At 46.0% G+C, this 19707-nt stretch overlaps 1 protein-coding gene across 1 annotated transcript in view; it reads left to right on the top strand.

Annotated features, from left to right (window-relative positions):
• mtus2b (microtubule associated tumor suppressor candidate 2b) overlaps positions 1 to 19707 on the top strand; it is a 49363-nt gene that overhangs the window by 17596 nt on the left and 12060 nt on the right. The window contains 4 exon segments of the mRNA XM_052109555.1: positions 3996 to 4094; positions 4473 to 4489; positions 6464 to 6869; positions 10259 to 10458. Coding sequence (XP_051965515.1) covers positions 3996 to 4094; positions 4473 to 4489; positions 6464 to 6869; positions 10259 to 10458 — 722 coding nt within the window.

Genomic DNA, 19707 nt, shown 5'->3' with positions numbered 1-19707 from the left:
TGCTGTGACCATAAGATGAGCTCCCTGGCCATAGAGTGCAGGGAGCTCGACCTGAGTCCACCCTGGCGATTTATATACAATACTACCGTCATGTTTTCCGTTCGGACCAGGACGTGTTCGTTTTTCAGGTACAGAAGCAGGGCTCTGAGAGCCAAGGCGACCGCTTTCATTTCCAGACAGTTTATATGTAGGCACTTTTCCGGGTTTGACCAAAAGCCGGAGACAGGCCTGCCCTCGTAAAGGGCCCCCCATCCTATTTTGGAGGCATCTGTCGTGATCATTTTTCTCTGTGTGTTCACGCCCAGACTCATGCCGGTTTTATACCAGTCAACGTCTTTCCAGGGCGTCAGGGCTTTTATACAGCCGTGATTCGCTCTGATTAAAAAGTGGCCCGAGCGCCACGCGTGAGTGGGGACACGGCTCTTGAGCCAGCGTTGGAGAGGACGCATGTGCAACAATCCTAGCTGGAGTACAGCTGATGCCGAGGCCATGAGACCGAGCATCCTTTGAAATCGTTTGACGGGGGCATGCGAAAGCGAATCTCAGAAAAGGCCTGTGATGAGGCGCTATCGGGATGTGAAAGTAAGCGTCTTTCAAATCCACTGATAGGAACCAATCCCCGGGGCGAACTTGCGCGATGATATGTTTGGTCATTAACATTCTGAACGAGCGAATCATTAAAGCTTTGTTCAGATGTCTGAGACCTAGGATGGGGCGGAGACCACCATCCTTTTCGGAGGAGAAAATAGCGGCTGTAAAACCTGCCTCGCTCATAGAGGGAGGGACAGTTTCTATAGCCCTTCTCTATCAGTTTGAGCACCTCGGTGCGTAGAACATGTGAAACATCTTTCCTCACTTTCGTCTTGACCACCGCTGAAAAGCGGGGTGGTCTCGTGAGCCGAATTGAAGCGAGTAACCGTGTTTTATTATGTTCAAAACCCATTTCGTATGTCGGGATTTTTTCCCAGGCTTTTGTTCGCACAGATATGGGCTGAATGCTGGCTGGGGGCGTGTCGCAGTGACGTATGGGCCCCACCGGCGAATCGCCTTGTGCTAACACTGAGCTTACAGCTCTCAGAAGCGCTGGTGCGCTGAGCAGCTTTGTTGAGTGCCGAGTGCAGGGGTGCGTGTGAGATTACAGGCACGCGTGCTATCTCCATAATGCTCGCAGCATGAGCTGGAGAAATGTTTGAAACTGTATCAACAGTGTTTACGGGTGGGGATGCATACATTGTAATAGGCACGCCGCCACTTTCATAAAGCTTCCCGCTCTTAGCGGGAGTTTCTAGCTCACGCGTCGCATCTGTGATGCTCGCGGCATGAGCCAGAGAACTGTTTGAAACTGTATGGGCAGCTTATGGGTGGGGGTGCATATACTGTAGTAGGCACGCCGCCACTTTCATAAAGCCTCTCGCTTGCGGCGGGGGTTTCTGGCCATGCATACAGTGTTTGTGTGTAGGGGTGCATGCATGACAGCAGGCACGCCGCTACCTTTATAGTATTTCCCGCTTTTACTGGGGAAGTGTTTATAACTGTGGGAACAGTGCTTGTGTGTAGTGGTGCACACATGACAATAGGCACACGATCTACATTTATGGGAGCGTCCAGCTGGAGCTGGGGAAGTATTCGCACTGTTTGGACAGTATTGATATGTGGGAATGCGCACTTTAGTGTGGACACGTGACTCCTTAGTGACACAAGCAGAAAATGACTCTTTTGTGTTTTTTGTGTGTCGCCGTTAAAACGGCGTTTGATTGCAGGTGAGCGAGTTCTGTGACTGGCCCATTGACTGCTGTACAGACATTTCCAGCCGCCTGTAAGGGGACTGGGTAATGTTTTACACGTTTTGGAGAGAGTGGTCCGGCTTTTGAGAGACACGCACTCTCTCTTTTTCTTCCTATGGCTAGGAAGACTTACGAGGCTCCGGGTTCAGCACGATCTTGGGCCGAGGTCCCCGTCGCTCAGGCAGCTGCTTTCGGTTAGCGGAACGCGAGCGGCGTCGAGCATCTGTTTCAGGTCTGTTTTTTGGCTGGGAGACGGGAGGCGCCACTCTGGCTCGCTGCTGCTGCTGAGGCAGTCTCTGGCGGCTCTGTGACGAGCTGGAGTGCTTGGGCAGGAAGTGACGCATAGCCTGCGAATCCTTCCGAGCTTCAGTGAAGCGTTCCGCGAACTCTCTTACCGCCGGTCCGAACAGGCTGCTTGGAGTGATAGACGCGTCGAGGAATGGTGCCTTATCCGCGTCCTTCATCTCCGTTAGCGTCAGCCACAGATGGCGCTCAAGGACAGTCAGGTTAGCCATGGCCCGGCCGATGGATTGGGCGGTGGCCTTTGTGGCTCGCAGGGCTACATCAGTGGCGCTGCGCAGGTCCTTGAAAGCCTCAGGTTCAGGTCCAGACTCGTCCATGGTGTGGAGAAGTTTGGCCTGATAAACTTGCAGAACAGCCATGGAATGAAGCGCTGACGCAGCTTGGCTGGCTGCGGCGTATGCGCGACCGGCGAGAGCTGAGGTAGATCGGCAGGGCTTCGAGGGATGAGAAGCTTTGGCTTTCCATCCAGCGGTGGAGGGTGGGCACAGATGGTTGGCCACAGCCTCCTCGAGGGGCAGGGTTCCCTCAGTAGCCTCTTTCTCTGCGCCGTCTACCGAGGAGAGCGAGGAAGAGAAAGAAGGCTTCAGGCGAAGCAGAGTCGCGGGCTTTCCACGACTTTGTGAGTTCGTTGTGAACTTTGGGGAAGAAAGGGGAGGGTCTCTGTCGAGGGGCCTGCCGGCGCCCCTGTAGGAACCACTCGTCCAGCCGGCTGCGGGCGGGTTCTTCCGGAGAAGACCAGTCGAGCCCGAGGTCTTCCGCGGCTTTAGATAGGATGCGGACGATCTCCGAGTCCATGCTGGTGCCCGTGCTAATGTTGACGGCGCGGGGTCGAAGGCCGAGCCCGGCCAGTCGTCGGATGCAGCGTCAATGGAAAGGCTGTCATCCTTTTCACCGTCGTCCCCTGACGCTCTGAACGAGACGAGACCCACCGTTCTGTTGGAGGGGTGCTGGTCCGCCTGCGTGAAATGGACTGGCGGCGGCGAAGGCGGCGAAGCGAGCGCGCAGCTCGGTGAGGCCCAGGGAGTCACATTCAGGGCATCCGCCTCGAGTGAGAGCAGCTTCTGCGTGGTCGGGTCCCAGGCAGCGAGTGCAGATAATGTGACGGTCCCCATCAGGAAGAAGGCCTCTGCACGAGGCGCAGGTGGAAGGCATTTGTGAACAACGCCTCGAAATTGCTCTTTTACTAAAATACATAAAGCGTCACAGAGGCGAACACTTGCAAAGTAGCTTAGCAAAAGGATATCAGGGTGATGCACGCCGGATGGCGTAGCAGAAGGCTTTGAAGGCGGCTGAAGGTGCGCGCCGGCGTCCTGCGATGTCAGCGGAGTTCTGCTGTAGAGCTTAGTCGAACGCTCGACGGGCTAATAAAGACTCCACATAATCTCGGATAGTGCCCATTGGTCGCTAGCGTTCAGAGTCGCCCGCCATTGGTTCGAGCAAGTAGTCGCAGCACAGCCAATGACCGAGCTGCCTCGCTCATTGCTGTCTGCTGTGCAGCTGCAATGCGTTTTACATAAAGACTTCAATATTTCTCGAGAAACAGAGTTGTCCCGTAGTGTAAGCTACTTACGCAATAGGAGAGACCTCTCGAGAGGGAACATTTTTTTCTCCTGAATGCAGTACAGAGTAAAATTTTCTTGGAGAGCACTCTAGTGGCTGAAGTTAGGCATTGCATTATTTTTGAAATCACTGACTTGACACTGCAGTCATAAGAAAACTAGACCAATGGCTGCAGCTAGTGGGCAACTTTTAATCATGCTTTTGTTAAGTTGGCATGTCCAACAATGGGATGAATTACAGTGACCAGTCATACACGAGATACAGTAAGATACAGTATACACTTTTCCTCTCTTATGCTTTCAGTTATGAAAGTGGCATTTATGAATGCATTCTTTGTTTCTCATTTAGCCTCTAGAAAAGAGTTTCAAAGGGATCTAGAAATTACACGTCCCATTGTGTCATCTCCAAAGAGGTTTGCAGTGGTCTCTCCTAAGCCTCAATCCCCTGGTAAGTGTCTCCTGTATGTTATATCTTTTTTTCTGCCTGGCTTTCTCAGCCCCTCCCACTGTCATTTTCCATCCCTCATTAACCAGCCTCATTTTGGTTAATGAGGCTGGTAGTGGTTGTCATAGCAACACTGTGAAGACTAAATTCTTCCATTAGGAAACCTGCTAGTAACTGATGTAAAGATAAATGAACAATGTAAGATGAAGAAATGAGAAAAATTCTTAAATTGAAATGGATGTTTAGGTCTTACACAAAACAAACTGAATGTTAGTCAGTAAACTATTATCAACATAGAAAACTCTGAAATATTCTCACCTATGACCTATTATATATAATAGTGAACAGAATTCAATATTATTGTGCCATGTCTGCATACAGTATCACCTATAGTTCAGGTAAGAAAGGATATTACTTGATGGAAAAGTAGTTTATTGTGATTATCATTAATACATATAATTATTTATTGAACATTGGTATTTTGTCATATTGCTATTGTCATAATTTCTAAAAGAAATAAGCCTATAGCTGTGCATCCATCAAGGCTGTGTTACAGTGATTTTACCACAGTCAATGTGGTTTTAGGATCTCAGCTGCACATAGTACCTACAGTACCTAACACCACTTAAAAGGGTAGTTCACCAAAACTTGTGGGTGAGAAACAGATAAAAATGTAAGTCCTTTTTTATTATAAATTCTCTTCCCCACCCAGTAGATGGCGATATTCACGTAGAATGTGAATTGCCAAAAACAAAAGAAGAACAATGTAAAAGTGAAAGTAGAGATTTATTGTAAAAAGGGATTTAAATATAGATCTGTTTCTCACCTCAAACAATATCTCAAACGTACAGTCTTCTTATGACATATTGCTTTAAAATAATGTATATGAATATTCATATCATTGTGTGGATTGTAGGGATGTGCAAAAAGGGATGTTTTTAACATTCACTTAACCGCAAGGTTTCATGAATGGTTAATATGTTTTTCATTGGGAGTCTGGAATAAAGAATGTTTATTGTGATGAAATTTCCTCAAACATTCAAAATAGCATCAAATATAGTGCACAGTGTGCTATGAACATAAATAGCAAAATATGTACTGTACAGGCATTTCCTGGGTTAAGCTGGCTCTACACTAGCAGTGTTAGCTTCATTAACATAATCACTGGTAAGGCAGAGGGAGACAGAGCCCGCATTACCATCTCTCTGTGGGAGGAGTAAATCACTTGACTGTCTGGACTCCCAGCTGAGCTAATGCCTTGAAACACTGAAAATACACATCCGACTGGCTTGAAATGACCACTGGCTGTGTGTGGGGCAGGTACATGCCACCAAGGCAGTGACTGATGAGTGCAGTTCATGTATAAAGTGTTTTTTTGCCAGAGGAAAAACGAAAAGTTATTTTTTTATGCAGAAAAAGCATGCAGTCTGGAAAGTGCAAATTGAGCGGTGCATTTATATTTTTGTATGACATATCACATATGTCATATCATGACAGACCATTAAAAGAGAAAAAAGTTGTTGGAAATAGCTGACGAACTCAGTGTACATGGTAAGGAACCGTTTAAATATACAATAAAAATTATGAGTAGCCAGGTTGTATGAGTAGCCACTGATGGTCTAAAACTTCTGAAGGATCAGGATAGAATCCTGTTGAGGTGGGCTGAACACTTTAACACTCTGCTTAATCAGGACTCAATCTAACACCAACCTTTCAGGTGGTTCTGTCAGCTGTCCATCCTTAAGACCAACAAGTCCCCTGGTGCAGATAATATTCATGCTGAGCTACTAAAGGAGGGAGGGTACATGTGTATGCGCATCCTCTACCAGTACATTACCAAGGCCTGGACTGATTAGAACATCCTACAACAATGGAGAGATGCAAACATTGTTGTAATTTATAAGAACAAGGGTGACAAGGCCATTTGCGGCAATAGTAGGGGCAATTCTTTCTGTTGCTGGTAAGGTCCTGGCTAGGGTTTTGCTTCAGACACTCATCAGTAAAACATCACTGAGTCAATGCTGCCTGAATCACATTGTGGATTTCGGAGGAACAGGACTACAAACAACATGATCTTCACAGCCGCCAGCTTCAGGAAAAGTGCCAGTAGCAACATCAGGACCTATTTATGGCCTTTATCAACATCTCCAAAATTTTTGAAACTGTGCAAAGAAAGCTCTTATGGGATGTCCTCCTCAGGTTTTGCTGTCCCAATAAATTTGTTAACATCCTCCACCAGTTCCACGATGGGATGACTGCTCGGGTCACCATCAGTGGACAAAACTCTGAGCCCTTCCTTGTATGCACAGGGGTGAGGCAGGGGTGTGTGCTAGCGCCAGTGCTCTTTAACATCTTCCTCCTGTGTTACCAAGGTTCTCCACAACGAGATTGAGAACAGTAGTGGTGTGGCAGTGGACTTCAGCTTAGATGGCTATCTCTTTAACATTAAGAGGCTCTACGCAACCACTGAACTCCGGAGAGAGCGATTCCTGCAACTGCAGTATACAAACAACTGTGCTTTTGTGGACCATACTCCGGAGGATCTCCAGTCCGTCTTTGCTGTGGAAGTGAGAGCGTACAGCAGGATGGGGCTGACAGTCAACACCACCAAGACACAAGTGGTTTGCCAATGGACCTTCACTTTTGGTGGTGAACAGCTGTCAGTAGTGCCATCCTTAAAATATCTGGGGAGTATACTCGCAGAGCTTAGGGGCATCGACAACGATATCCAGAGCTGGATTAAACAGGTTGCATCTGCCTGGGAGAATTTAGCGCAGAGTATTTGAGAACAAGAATCTTCACCCCCCCCCCACAAAGTTCATTGTATACCAAGCAGTCTGTGTCACCACCCTCCTCTATAGCTGTGAAGCTTGGGTACATTTAGATTTATTCATTTGCCAGACGCTTTTATCCAAAGCGACTTACAAAAGAGGAAAAGATAAGCGAATCATCTTAAGGAGACAGTGTTACGAAAAGTGCCATACTACAAAGTTTCACTAGCAACATAATAATATTCAAAACAGATTAGTGCAATATTTTTTTTAGTGACTGGGTGAGTCAGCTTCACGGATGGAGTTGGGAATGTCAATCCACCAATGTGGCATGACGAAACTGAAAGTCTGGGAAAGTGTTTTGTTGCCTCTTTGTGTTGGTATGACAAGGAGACGCTCCTTAGCTCGACCGCAGGCTTCTGGTGGGCGTGTAGTTCTGCAGAAATGATTTTAGGTTTGCTGGAGCAGACCCAGTGACTGTTTTGTATGCCAGCATCAGAGCCTTCAATTTAATACGTGCATCAACCGGCAGCCAGTGGAGAGAGACAAAGAGTGGTCCATGTGCTCTCTTTGGTTCATTAAAGACCAGACGTGCTGCTACATTCTGGATCATTTGCAGAGGTCTAATTGTGCAGGCCTGCAATGATAGAGTTACAGTAGTCCAGTCTAGTTATGACAAGTGACTGAACAAGCAATTGTGTGGCATGTTCAGAGAGGAAGGGTCTTATCTTCCTGATATTGTAGTGTAAATCTACATGATCTTGCGGCCTTTGAGATGTGGTTTAGCTTGTTATCGATGGTTAACCCTAGATTTCTGACCGTTTTGGAAGGCGATACTGTAGTTGTACCCAGCTACATGGTGATGTTGTGTTCAACAGTAGGGTTAGCTGGAAAGACAATAGATATTGTCTAGACAGGTTGTTGAAGTAGTGCTAAGTGTGTCTGTGGCAGTGTTTACATCAAGTGTGGAAATACATTTATTGTGGGAAGAGAGGTAGAGACATCAGAGTAAAGGCGAGAGGGTGAAAGAGAATGGAGATTATGTTGAAAGGAAACCAAAGGTGGAATCTGTTTTAATGTAGATGGGAGAGTCATGTTGAATTGAACAAAGTAGTGATCAGAGACATGTAAAGGTGTAACAAAATATTTGAGGTGGTACAGTTATGTGTAAAAATGAGGTCCAGCTGGTTGCCCGATCTGTTAGTTGCTGTGGTGTTTAGTCTTTCCAAGTCAAATGAGGCCAGAAGAGTATTCAGTTCAGCGGCCTGGGGCTTGACTTGGTATATGTTGAAATCGCCAAGAACCACAAGTGGACTACCATCCTCTGGCAAGGAGGACAGCAGGATATCAAACTCCTCAAGAAAGTTTGTCAGCTGACCTGGAGGGCAATAGATGACAACAACATGTATTTTGTGGGTTGCATTGTAGTAATGGCATGGAATTCAAAAGATGAATTGTTACATAGTGAAGACTATGGTGAAAAAGTCCAGTTGTCATAAATGAGCAAACCTGTTCCCCCACCCCTACTGGTATGTCGAGGGTTGTGAGAGAAGGAGAAGTTGTTGAAGAGAGCAGCAGGTGTTGCTGTATCCTCTGGATGTATCCATGTCTCCGTCAGTGCCAGGATGCTGAGGGTGGACTGTGTGGCAAAGGCTGGAATGAAGTCAGCTTTGTTCACAGCAGACTGGCAGTTCCAGAGTCCCACTGAGAACGAGAGCAGAGCAGGTGCTGAAGTGCAAAGTGGCCGGTGGTTGTGTGGGTTGCGTTTGGTCTTGCATCTATATCTTGTAAACGGTCTATAACAGATAAAAGGGATGAGCTTGAAGGCATGTGTTATTCGTGAAGTAGACATGTTAGTATGTAGAAGGAAAATAAGTGAAGGTATAAAATTAAAAGATTCTTAAGTGCTATGTTAGTGGCGCCTTGTCGATGTCCTTGCTTGGTGGACTCGCACAGGAAGACTCACTGGTCTTTACACAAAAAGGTCTTCACACTAGGAGGGCTTTACATGAAGGCTACCACTTAAGCTGCTGCTTCCGCATCAGCATTCAGTCAACTATTTACACGATTTTAATGAGCCGTTCAATGGAAAAAAGCAGGACACGCATTAATGCTACTTAGCACAACAAAGCTAGTCAGGTTTGACCGAAACTAAGGGTCGCGCGAGGTGCCAGGCGCGGGAACAAACGCGAATTCCGTACACCACAAATAAATGATGCTGCACTTTAGCAATAAATAATACTCTAAAACAAGTGCTAAAATGATAGTTTTACACACACTGGATAACCAACTCTAAATCTAGCAGGGAATATCTTGGACAACCTATAGCCATGACATTAAGTCCTTAGAGCGCTTCCACGTCAGATGCTTTCAGCGCATTCTGGGAATTACATGGCGTGAGTGTATGTCTCACACTGAAATACTTGTAAAGACCAACTGCAGAAGAATTGAGGCCATGATCACCCAGCGCCAGCTGCAGTGGCTGGGCCAGGTGATAAGGATGCCCACATGTCGGCTACCCCGCAGAGAGCTATATGGCCAGCTACATCATAGTCGATGCTCAGCTTGAGGGCCAAAGAAGCACTATAAGGATCAAATGAAGATTGCCTTGATGAAGTGTAAGATCAGACCAGAGGACCTGGAGAATGTTGCTGCTTATCGTAGCATCTGGCGACAGCTTTGTAGGGATGGGGCTTGTATGCTGGAGATGGAGAGGACAACCAGAAGACAACAGGAGAGAGTCGGGAGACACACAGCCATGGTTGCCATCACTACCACAACTACTACCACATATATTTATGCCCCATCTGCAATAGAGTTTGTGGGTCCAGGATAGGACTGTTCAGCCATCAAAGATCTCAACTGATTTTAATCAGTAAATGTGACTCACTGAGTTGTTCTGATTCTGCTAGTGTAGAGCCAGCTTTACTGTTTTTCTAGCTACCTGTAGTGTTCATGTGCTGACTCATCAATGGGTATTTGTAAGTGTAAGTGGTCATGGGATGGGCAAGTCAGCAGTTACTTCTAAATGTTTAACCTGATCATGCTATGTTTAATAGATTATTGTGCAGTCCTTATACAGCAGAAACTCATTTAAGAGGGATACAGCTTCAATAATATCTGCCTACTGGTTTTTGATTAGGTCAGAGAAACACATTAAAATAATCTGAAGGGAAATTATTTAATTTAATTTAATTAATGTAAAACTGATTTGATGGGAGTTTACTATTATTATTATTATTATTTCCTGTACATTTTGGGGTCACTGGGACTTCAAACATAATAACAGTAATGCTAGTTTTGACAGACCATGATGTTAAAACAACATCTAATTATCCTGTATCTACTGAATATTGTTTTGAGAATAATTATAATAATTATTATTATTTCTCCTAGTGCGTCAGAAATCATGTGTTGCCCGTCTGGGTGGCCGTGTGGAGGGTGTGGATGCCGAGCGGGAGCGTCTGATGGTGCATAGACTGAAAGAGAGGTGTGAAGATCAGGCCCAGCACCTGATTAACCTGCAGGATGAGCTCAGGAAGGCTTCACGATGCCTTGATGTGTTCAGCATAACCACTCAACACTTCTGCCAGATGGTAACACACTGTCAATTTACCTGATATTCACATATATTCAAATTCACCTGAATTATTTCAGTGTTGTGTGACTGTATATAGTGCAGTAGAGCTTACTCAAAAGGTTTTTTTCTTGGGTTAAAATCTTGTGTAAGTGGCAAGAGAGATGCCAAATAGATGGCTGATGCTGCAGTTTGATCTTAATTCTCTCTGTCCTGCAATTATTTACTTTTGCATAGACACAAAGCACTAACTTCCTCTCTGATAATCGAGTGTGGTTAAAGGGCCATCTGTTTGGACAGCCTGTTACTATATAAAGGCATTAACGGCCATTAACAAGCAGTTGGGTTTACAGTATTTTAGGTGCACAGTGCTGCATTTATGTGTAATATTCTCTGCTGTCACTTCCAGTTTATTTTTGAACGTTGACATCAATAGAAGATTCTTAAATTAGCCTACTACAATACCCCATAAAATGCTTTGACAAAAACTATTTTCTTTCCAGTGTTGATGTCCTATTTAACCCCTTAAGCTCTGCTGCGTATTTTGGTTCCCAACTGCAATTTTTCAGACATATTCCTTTGTATATTATATCATCATCAAAAATACATTCATCAGCAACATATCAAATCTGTATGAATTATGAGGTGTCCATTTTCATGAGGATTTACGCTAGTTCTCTACATTGCTGAATCATGTTAGAAAGGGAATTTAACTGCAGGAGGATTCTACAAATATAAAAAAATAACAACAACATCTGTGCATTCACACAGTGGTTCCTCAGAGGGAAAGGCACCCCAGCGGCTCCCTGCCTCGGTCGTTCTACCTACGGGTATAAGGCCGCATCGGTTAGCACTAGGGGCTACTTTGGGACTCCAATGGGAGCCATTCCCCTGGGTAACACCCCATGGACCTCCCATTCCCCAGTACGCTCGTTTAACCCGGTCGAGTTCTGGGATGAGACCACCGGCTCGTCTCTGGGCAAGCTCACAATCTCATTCGGAGCTCTGGATTGCAGCATCGGAGTGCGGGCTTGCCAGTCTGACGCTGCGGAATCCCCCCTTCGAGTGTGGTCACCCAGTCACAGGCCGACGCGGAGCTGGCAGCCATGCTTGCCCTGGCGGCTGCGAGCATCTGGCTGGAGTGGAACCCTCCACCCACCCTGAACACTCGTGGCTTGACTATTGGTTCCTGGGCACAGAGCGCTGCTCATGACCGTGCCCTAGTCCCTTTCTTCCTGGAGGTGCATGACGAGTTCACGAGGTCATGAGTTGCACCTTTCACTAATCGGGCCCGATCTCTGAGCTCCTCCGCTCTCACTACCCTCTATGGTGGGACTTCCAGGGGGTACTCGCTGATTCCCCAGGCGGATAAGGTGATTGTGGTGAAAATGTGCTGGCAAAATGCCGCCACCTGGCGGAACCATCCTAGACTCCTGTCCAGGGCCTGTAGGTTTATGTCGTCACTGGCGACTAAGGCTTACAGTGCCACTGGACAGGCCATATCACGCCATGGCTCTCCTGCAGGTGCACCAAGCCAAGGTGCACAAGGGTAGTTGGTTAACCTCAGTGAAGGGCAAGAACGCCGCCACCCTGCATGCGGAAATCGCGACCCTTCTGCGGAAGGACGTGATATAGCCTGTCCCTCCAGCCGAGATGAAGAAGGGGTTCTACAGCTAATTTATCATACCCAAGAAAGGCGGTAGGCTGCAGACAGTCTTGGACCTGCAAGTACCGGTCCTTGCACAGACTCCCGTTTAAGATGCTGATGCAGAAATGCACTTTAGCAAGCATCCGGCATCAAGATTGGTTTGCGGCGGTAGACCTGAAGGATGCATACTTCCACCTCGGCACAGGCCCTTTCTGTGGTTCGCCTTCGAGTGCTGGGCGTACCAGTACAAGGTCCTCCCCTTTGGTCTGCCCCTGTCGCCTCGCATCTTCACGAAAGTCGCAGAGGCAGCCCTTGCCCTGCTAAGGGAGGTGGGCATCCGCATCCTCAACTATCTTGAAGACTGGCTGATCCTAGCTCACTCTTGAGAATTGTTGTGTGCACACAGGGACCTGGTTCTCAGGCACCTCAGCCGGTTGGGGCTTCGGTCAACTTGGAAAAGAGCAAGCTCTCCATGGTACAGAACATCTCTTTTCTCGGGTTGGAGTTAGAGCGAGCGCGGGCAGTCGGTGATTAACTGCCTAAAGTCATTCAGGCGGAGAACGGCGGTCCCACTGAAGCAATTTCAGAGGCTCCTGGGGCATATGGCATTCTCGGCAGCATCCACATGGATGCATATGAGACAGCTTCAGGTCTGGCTTCAGACTTGAGTTCAGGCAGACTTTAAGCAGAAGCTCATGGTGCTGCTGCACACATCGCGTGGTCATCACGCCGATCTGCCCCCACTAATTCAGCCCTTGGAATGACCTTGCATTTCCGCAGGCAGTGGTCCCCTTAGTGCAAGTGTCCAGGTGTGTTGGAGAACCCCCCCCCCGAAGCGGAAACTTGTGGCCCCCAGTTGAACGATTTCCATTCTTTTTTGGGAAGTAAAAAGAAGAGAAGCGGCCACGGCTGGGGCGGCCTGTACTAATTTTTTACAGTTGAGTTGTCCCCGAAGTGCGGTGGACTGTGAGACGCTCGTAGGAGTGTTGGAGGAGGTCACGTGACAGCCAGGTACGCTGGCTACGTAGCACGCAATGGTTTGCCCGTCTCGCACCGCCAGTCCACCTTACACAGTTCAGCTAGTTGTGGCGTTTCGTATAGGGAACCCTAGTGCCACTACATCGACACAACGTAGAGTGACTCACAGATAGGGAACGTCCTTGTTACTTTGGTAACCTCCGTTCCCAGCTGGAGGGAACAAGATTTTATATCCCTCCTGCCACAACACTGAACTACCCGCTGAAATGTCCGGGGCCCTGTCTCGTTTCCTCAGCACAAAACCTGAATGAGTTGTTGCGAGCCAGCTCCTTTTATACCCGTATATCCAGGGGAGTGGCATGCAAATTCCACTCACCAATTCCCATTGGCCTTTTCTCAAAGATCAGAGGTGTTTGGGGCTCCCAAGGGCAACCCCTACTGTCACTACATCGACACAACGTCTCACTCCCTCCATCTGGGAACGGAGGTTACAAAAGTAACCAGGATGTTTTTCCTGCAGTTTTTCTCATGCAAATGCTTTTTATTGACCCACTTCGGCGCAAAAAGCTAAGGGGCGGTAAACACATTTTTTTGTCACTGAAGGAGTTTTGGTGCTAACATTGCAGATGCCGCTCTTGTTTTTGAAGATATTTTGAAAATGCTCATTTGGGATGCAGAGGGTTTCAGGTTTTATCTTGTTATTTTATGTAACATGAATGCAAAAATAATGAAAAGTTCAGATTCTTCAAATGATATGACTATTCATGTATCTAGATGGGAATTTTCACGCAGGAATTTTTAAATTGTAAGCGGAATCTTATTACACACTCCTGGTCCTGCCAATGGACCGCTGGTTCTGCAGACTTTAAAGGAACAGTTCAGCCAAAAATAAAAAAATATAATTAATAATTTACTCCCCCTCATGCCATCCCAGATGTGATTTCTGTCTTCTGCTCTGAACACAAATGAAGATTTTAGAAAGAATATAGCAGCTCTGTAGGTCCAAAAAACACAAAGGCTGCATAAAATTAATCCATAAAACTCCAGTGGTTTAATCCATCTTCTTAAAAAAAATCCAAAATAAAACTCTTTTTCACTGTACTTTGCCATTGCATGCGCACAATTCACTTGCACTGAATGAACCTACAGAGCTGAGATATTTTTCTAAAATACTTTGTTTGTGTTCTGCAGAAGAAAGAAAGTTTTAATTTCAGTTTTATTTTATTAGAAATAGAGTAAATAAATAACAGAGTAAATTTAATCAAAATTTTTATTTTATGAGATGTTAAATTACGTGAATTTTGGCTGCCGTAAGATAGTCGTAAGACAGTCATAAGTGGGTTTTTGTTACAGGCAAATATAAATAAAAACAATTTGAGCACTGGTGAACTATCCGCAATAACGTTATGAAATTTTTTGGTCTGTATATGCGGCTTCTTTTGAATGTCTGTCAATTGAATTAGAAGCCTTTGTCACTAGTAGCATAGAAATTTCACCCTGCACATTCAAAGAAGAGCTAGATTTACATTTTCTTTTGCCTAATTTATAGCACATAGAACAGCAAATAATTTCAACATTATTATATTTTACGTGTCACTACTATCAGAAGAATTATTATATATAATATACTGACCCGTTAGGATGCTTTGAATTAAAATGTGTGTCCATTCCTAGTGGACGCTTTTATCAGACAATAGATGCATGCGTGTAATTTGGTTTATTGGTCTTCCTTTATATCTCCATCATCCACCCCTCCTCCTCCCAACATCCTTGAGTGTGTGTGTGTGTGTGTGTGTGTGTGTGTGTGAGAGAGAGAGAGAGAGAGCGAGAGAGAGAGAGAGAGAGAGAGAGAGAGAGAGAGAGAGAGAGAGCAGCTTGTGGGTGGTCCCAAGAATTGTCTATGAAATTGCAGTCTCACGGTACACATTGTTGCTATTGTCAGGCTTTGACACTCAATTCAGAGTGAGGTAAGGACATTTATTGGGGCAGTTTTGCCTTTTTATGCCACGCTCGTTCTGTATCCCCCAATCTGCCTGTCTCTCTGTCCTCCCCTCCCCGTCTTTCCTTATTTCTAGCCTTCTCGGTGTGGTGTGTGTATGGTATCCCCCCGACAGTTTTTTATGACGCTACGTTTAGCCCTAGCATGGGCGAATGTTGCTGTAATCTCTCTGTGTCTCCATCATAACTGCTGTTGGGATACTACGGTAAAGAAGTTGCAGCTTCAGGAACAGCACATATCGGTTTATGAGAGTGTATTATTTAAGCTGATTTCTTGCTCTGATTTGTTTACTAAAGTAGAATCTTTGGTGCTTTATGAATCAAACCTTGTTTAGCTTATTCTGCAGTATGCTTTATGTAGTTTGTGATTAGATGATCATATATATATATATATATATATATATATATATATATATATATATATACAGTATACAGTATATTTGTGTTTGCATTATGTGTGTGTCCATATGTGTGTGTGTGTGTTCTCAGGAGACAGAAACATGCTGTCTTGGCGAGGGAACACAACCCACCATGACCATTGACACTTGATGCACCTAATCTGATATTATGATATAATTGTGCTGTTTCAATTTTGATGTTTATTGGCTCATTTAATTTTAGTTTTTTATAATTGTATATACATAATTCAATGCATATGATTGCATGCATGTTTAAATGGATATTTACACTGATTGCAGATTATCTGAAATATAAAATAGTGGCTTGAAAGCATTAATGACATCAAACTAAATTTTGTGCTACTTGCCTCTGCAAAACTAGTGTTCTGGATGGTTGCAAGGATGTTGCTAGGTGGTTGCTAGAGTGTTCTAGATGGTTGCTATGAAGTTGAGAAAGTATTCTTCTTCTGATCATGGCATTCCCCAATCAATAAATGCACGCAGCACTCCCTAAAACCAAATAGGCCCAATTTACAATCAATCAAAGACCATGAAATGATTGACTTGCCAGTTAGTAAACTGGCCAACCCAGATATTTCAAACCAACACAATACCTCTCATGTAATGTGTTGTGAAATAGCAAATATTCCCAAGGGCATTACTGACCTGATCCCAGCTACAATCTCGGACTACGAGCCCCCATATGTTACGAGTAACATGAATGATAGGCCACATGTGGATACAATTTAACATACAAAATAAATTATTATTAATTAAACAGATAACAGAATAAATTCAGCAAGAACACCAAAAGCAGATCCAGGAGGTGTTTTACATTGATTTATTTAGCATTAATTGGTGCATGTATTTATTTATTTATTTATTTGTATATCTCCTCGCACATGTAATTATTTATATATTTGTTTATGCTCAAACGTACACTATGTATTTATTAAATTATTTATATAAGCACAGTGTTTATGTATTTATTTATTTATTATTTTTGCCGGTTTCGTCCTCCATAATTGAATTGCTTAGAAAAGTAATTGCTCATCTTTCCTCAACAAGCTTTATGATTTGAATTATCAATCAATCATGTTAGCAGCACAAATGGTGTGGGATGAGATAAGCGGCAAAGTGTAATACTCAGCTTAATACTTAATACTTAGTAAGAGCAATAGTAAAAGTGATGCTTGTCTTAGCAAGCCCCACTAATAAGAAGTTCCATGTTTGATATGTAGGTGCTTTGTAATATAGAAGCATGTTCAGTGCTGTAGGTGTGTTGAGGTGTAACAGTGTTACGGCCATCAGATTTATAGTGTGTTTAATAGGTGGGGAAAGAGTCCTTGAGACTGTCCTGCTCTCACTAATATAGACCTTCCAAATTAGAAAATGAAAGCAGATTACGAACAAGGAGCTTGTATTCCTGGAAAGACTCCCCGGGGATCTGCAAGATATGTTGTGTGCTGGAGGAAAATCTGATTGGGAGAGAGCTTTAACAGAGACACAATGAAGACATATGGGCTTTGATAAGGTCATATGTTCCCTTTCTGTTATTCACTCGACGTTTTGTTGATGTAGTGACACTAGGGGTCTCTATTGAGAGCCTTGGTTACCTCTTATCTTTAAGAAAAGGCCAGTGAGAATTGCCGAACAGAATTTGCATGCCCCTCCCCCAGACATACGGGTATAAAAGGAGGGAAGTGTGCATCTGTTCAGATGTTCAGCAAGCTGAGTAAACCCACTGCTGTTCCACTCACCTCTATAAGTAGTAAACACATCTTGCCCCACCGTGGCTCAAGATTCCGCACCCTGTCTGCTCGCCGAGGGCATCCCCCTGTGGTGGTGAAACCCCAGACAGCTCCGCCCCAGCCCAGGCCCAGCTCTCAGCCCCAGCGTAGAGCTCCCCACAGGAGGCAGACACCCCCATCTCACGAAACATCTCCCGGACCCGGAAGGCTCCCAATCGCTCCTGAGACGGGCAACCCAGGGAGAGAGACGTCTGCCACGGAGCTGGTCTTCAGACCACTCCATCCCTGGTAGAGTGCCGGGTGGAGAATCTTTTGTTTCCTTTTCTCCCACAATGGGCTATGGTACCCACATTGTCACAAAAAAAGCAGTTTCCTCACTCCCTGGGTCACTTAGCCAGTGCCCACAACTGCCGTTCTCACGGCGATCAGACACCGAGCACTTGCAGTCAGGCCCCTTGAACGCGGACCTTCCGCATTCACGTGCCCAACTGCACCACACTCGCACCTCAGGCCGGCAGGTGGTGACGCATACTTTCACGTCTCAATATTACCCCATCACAGACCCTTTCTACGGTTTGCTTTCGACGGCCAGGTGTATCAGTACAAGGTCCTCCCCTTAGCTCTGTCCGTGTCCCCTCATGTCTTCATGAAAGTCGCAGAGGCAGCTCCCCGTTAAGGAAAGTGGGCATTCGCTTACTCAACTACCTCAAAGACTGGCTAATCCTAGCACACTCTTGACAGATGCTCTGTGCACACTGGGATCTGGTGCTCAGGAACCTCAGCCGTTTAGGGCTTCAGGTTAACTGCGAAAAGAGCAAGCTCTCCCCGGTTCAGAGCATCTCTTTTCTCGGCATGGAGTTAGACTCTGTCTCAATGAAAGCGCGCCTCACAAGCGAGCATGTGCAGTCGGTGCTGAGCTGTCTGAATACGTTCAGACCAGGCACAGCGGTTCCACTGAAACATTTTCAGAGGCTCCTGGGGCATATGGCATCCTCAGCGGTGGTCGCGCCACTCGTGTTGATGCATATGAGACCACTTCAGTACTGGCCTCAGACTCGAGTCCCGAGATGGGCATGGCACTGCAGCACATACCGTGTGATCTTCACCCCTTCCTGCCATCACTTATTCAGCCCTGGACATACCTCTGTTTTCTACGGGCAGGAGTCCCCCTACAGCAGGTGTCCAGACACGTCATAGTTACTGATTTGGGGTCGATTCGGCAGAGCACAGGTAGATCTGTTTGCCTCCCAAGAATCCACCCACTGCCCACTCTGGTACTCTCTGACAGAAGCCCCCCTCGGCACAGACGCGCTGGTACACAGCTGGCCCCAGGGGCTGTGCAAGTACGCATTTCCCCCAGTGAGCCTACTTGCACAAGTCCTGTGCAAGGTCAGGGAGGATGAGGAACAAGTCACTTACTGGCCCACTCGGACTTGGTTCTCGGATCTCACGCTCCACGCGACAGCATCTCCCTGGCGAATACCCCTTCTTTCTCAGGGACTGGGTCCCTCTGGCATCTTCGCCCAGACCTCTGGAACCTCCACGTCTGGTCCTTGGATGGGATGCGGAAGATCTAAGCGGTCTACCACCAGCCGTCTTAGACACGATCATTCAAGCCAGAGCTCCCTCTACCAGGCAGCTTTATGCCCTAAAGTGGCGCTTATTTGCAAATTGGTGTTCTTCCCGATCTGAAGACTCACCATGACGCAGTGGTAAGTCGTTAGGGAAGCACAACCTGATCATCAGGTTCCTTAGAGGCACCTGGAGGCTGAACTCTCCTACCATGTCTGTTCCCCTCATGGGATCTCTCCGTGGTCCTCTCGGGACAAGACCGGCTCAATCCGGAGATTGTAAATTCTTGTGAAGGTATTGGGTGTTGCCCAGCCCTCCCCTTGATTTGGAGTTTGCAGCCAGACCCACTGCAGGCACCGAGTTGCCTGTACTGGGACAGGTGCTCCACAGGTACTGATTACTCCGGTAACCTCCCGTGATGTAATACGATTCAGTGTTGTGGCATTTTTAGATAGGGACCCCTAGTGTCACTACATCGACACAACGTTGAGTGAGTGACAGAAGGGGAACGTCTTGGTTACTGTTGTAACCTCTGTTCCCTGATAGAGGGAACGAGACATTGTGTCCCTCTTGTCACAACACTGTAACAAGTCTTGGCTCCTCAGCTCAAAACCTGTCTGAACAGATGTTCGCTTCCCTCCTTTTATACCCTTTATACCCAAATTCTGTGTGACAATTCTCATTGGCCTTTTCTCAAAGATAAGAGGTAACCGAGGCTCTCAAGAGAGACCCCTAGTGTCACTACATCGCAACAATATCTCGTTCCCTCCATCAAGGAACGGAGGTTATGACAGTAACCAAGATGGTCTTGACCCTGCCGTTTGTTACCATTGAGGAGGTGTTGAAAAGTAAGAAGGGAAAATACAGTTAATAATACAGTTAGTAATCATTCAGTAGTATCATAGTACATATATAAAGTACCA

Source organism: Xyrauchen texanus, chromosome 38 (assembly GCF_025860055.1).
Source record: "Xyrauchen texanus isolate HMW12.3.18 chromosome 38, RBS_HiC_50CHRs, whole genome shotgun sequence".
NCBI lineage: Eukaryota > Metazoa > Chordata > Actinopteri > Cypriniformes > Catostomidae > Xyrauchen > Xyrauchen texanus.
This window is presented reverse-complemented; position numbering and strand designations above follow the sequence as displayed.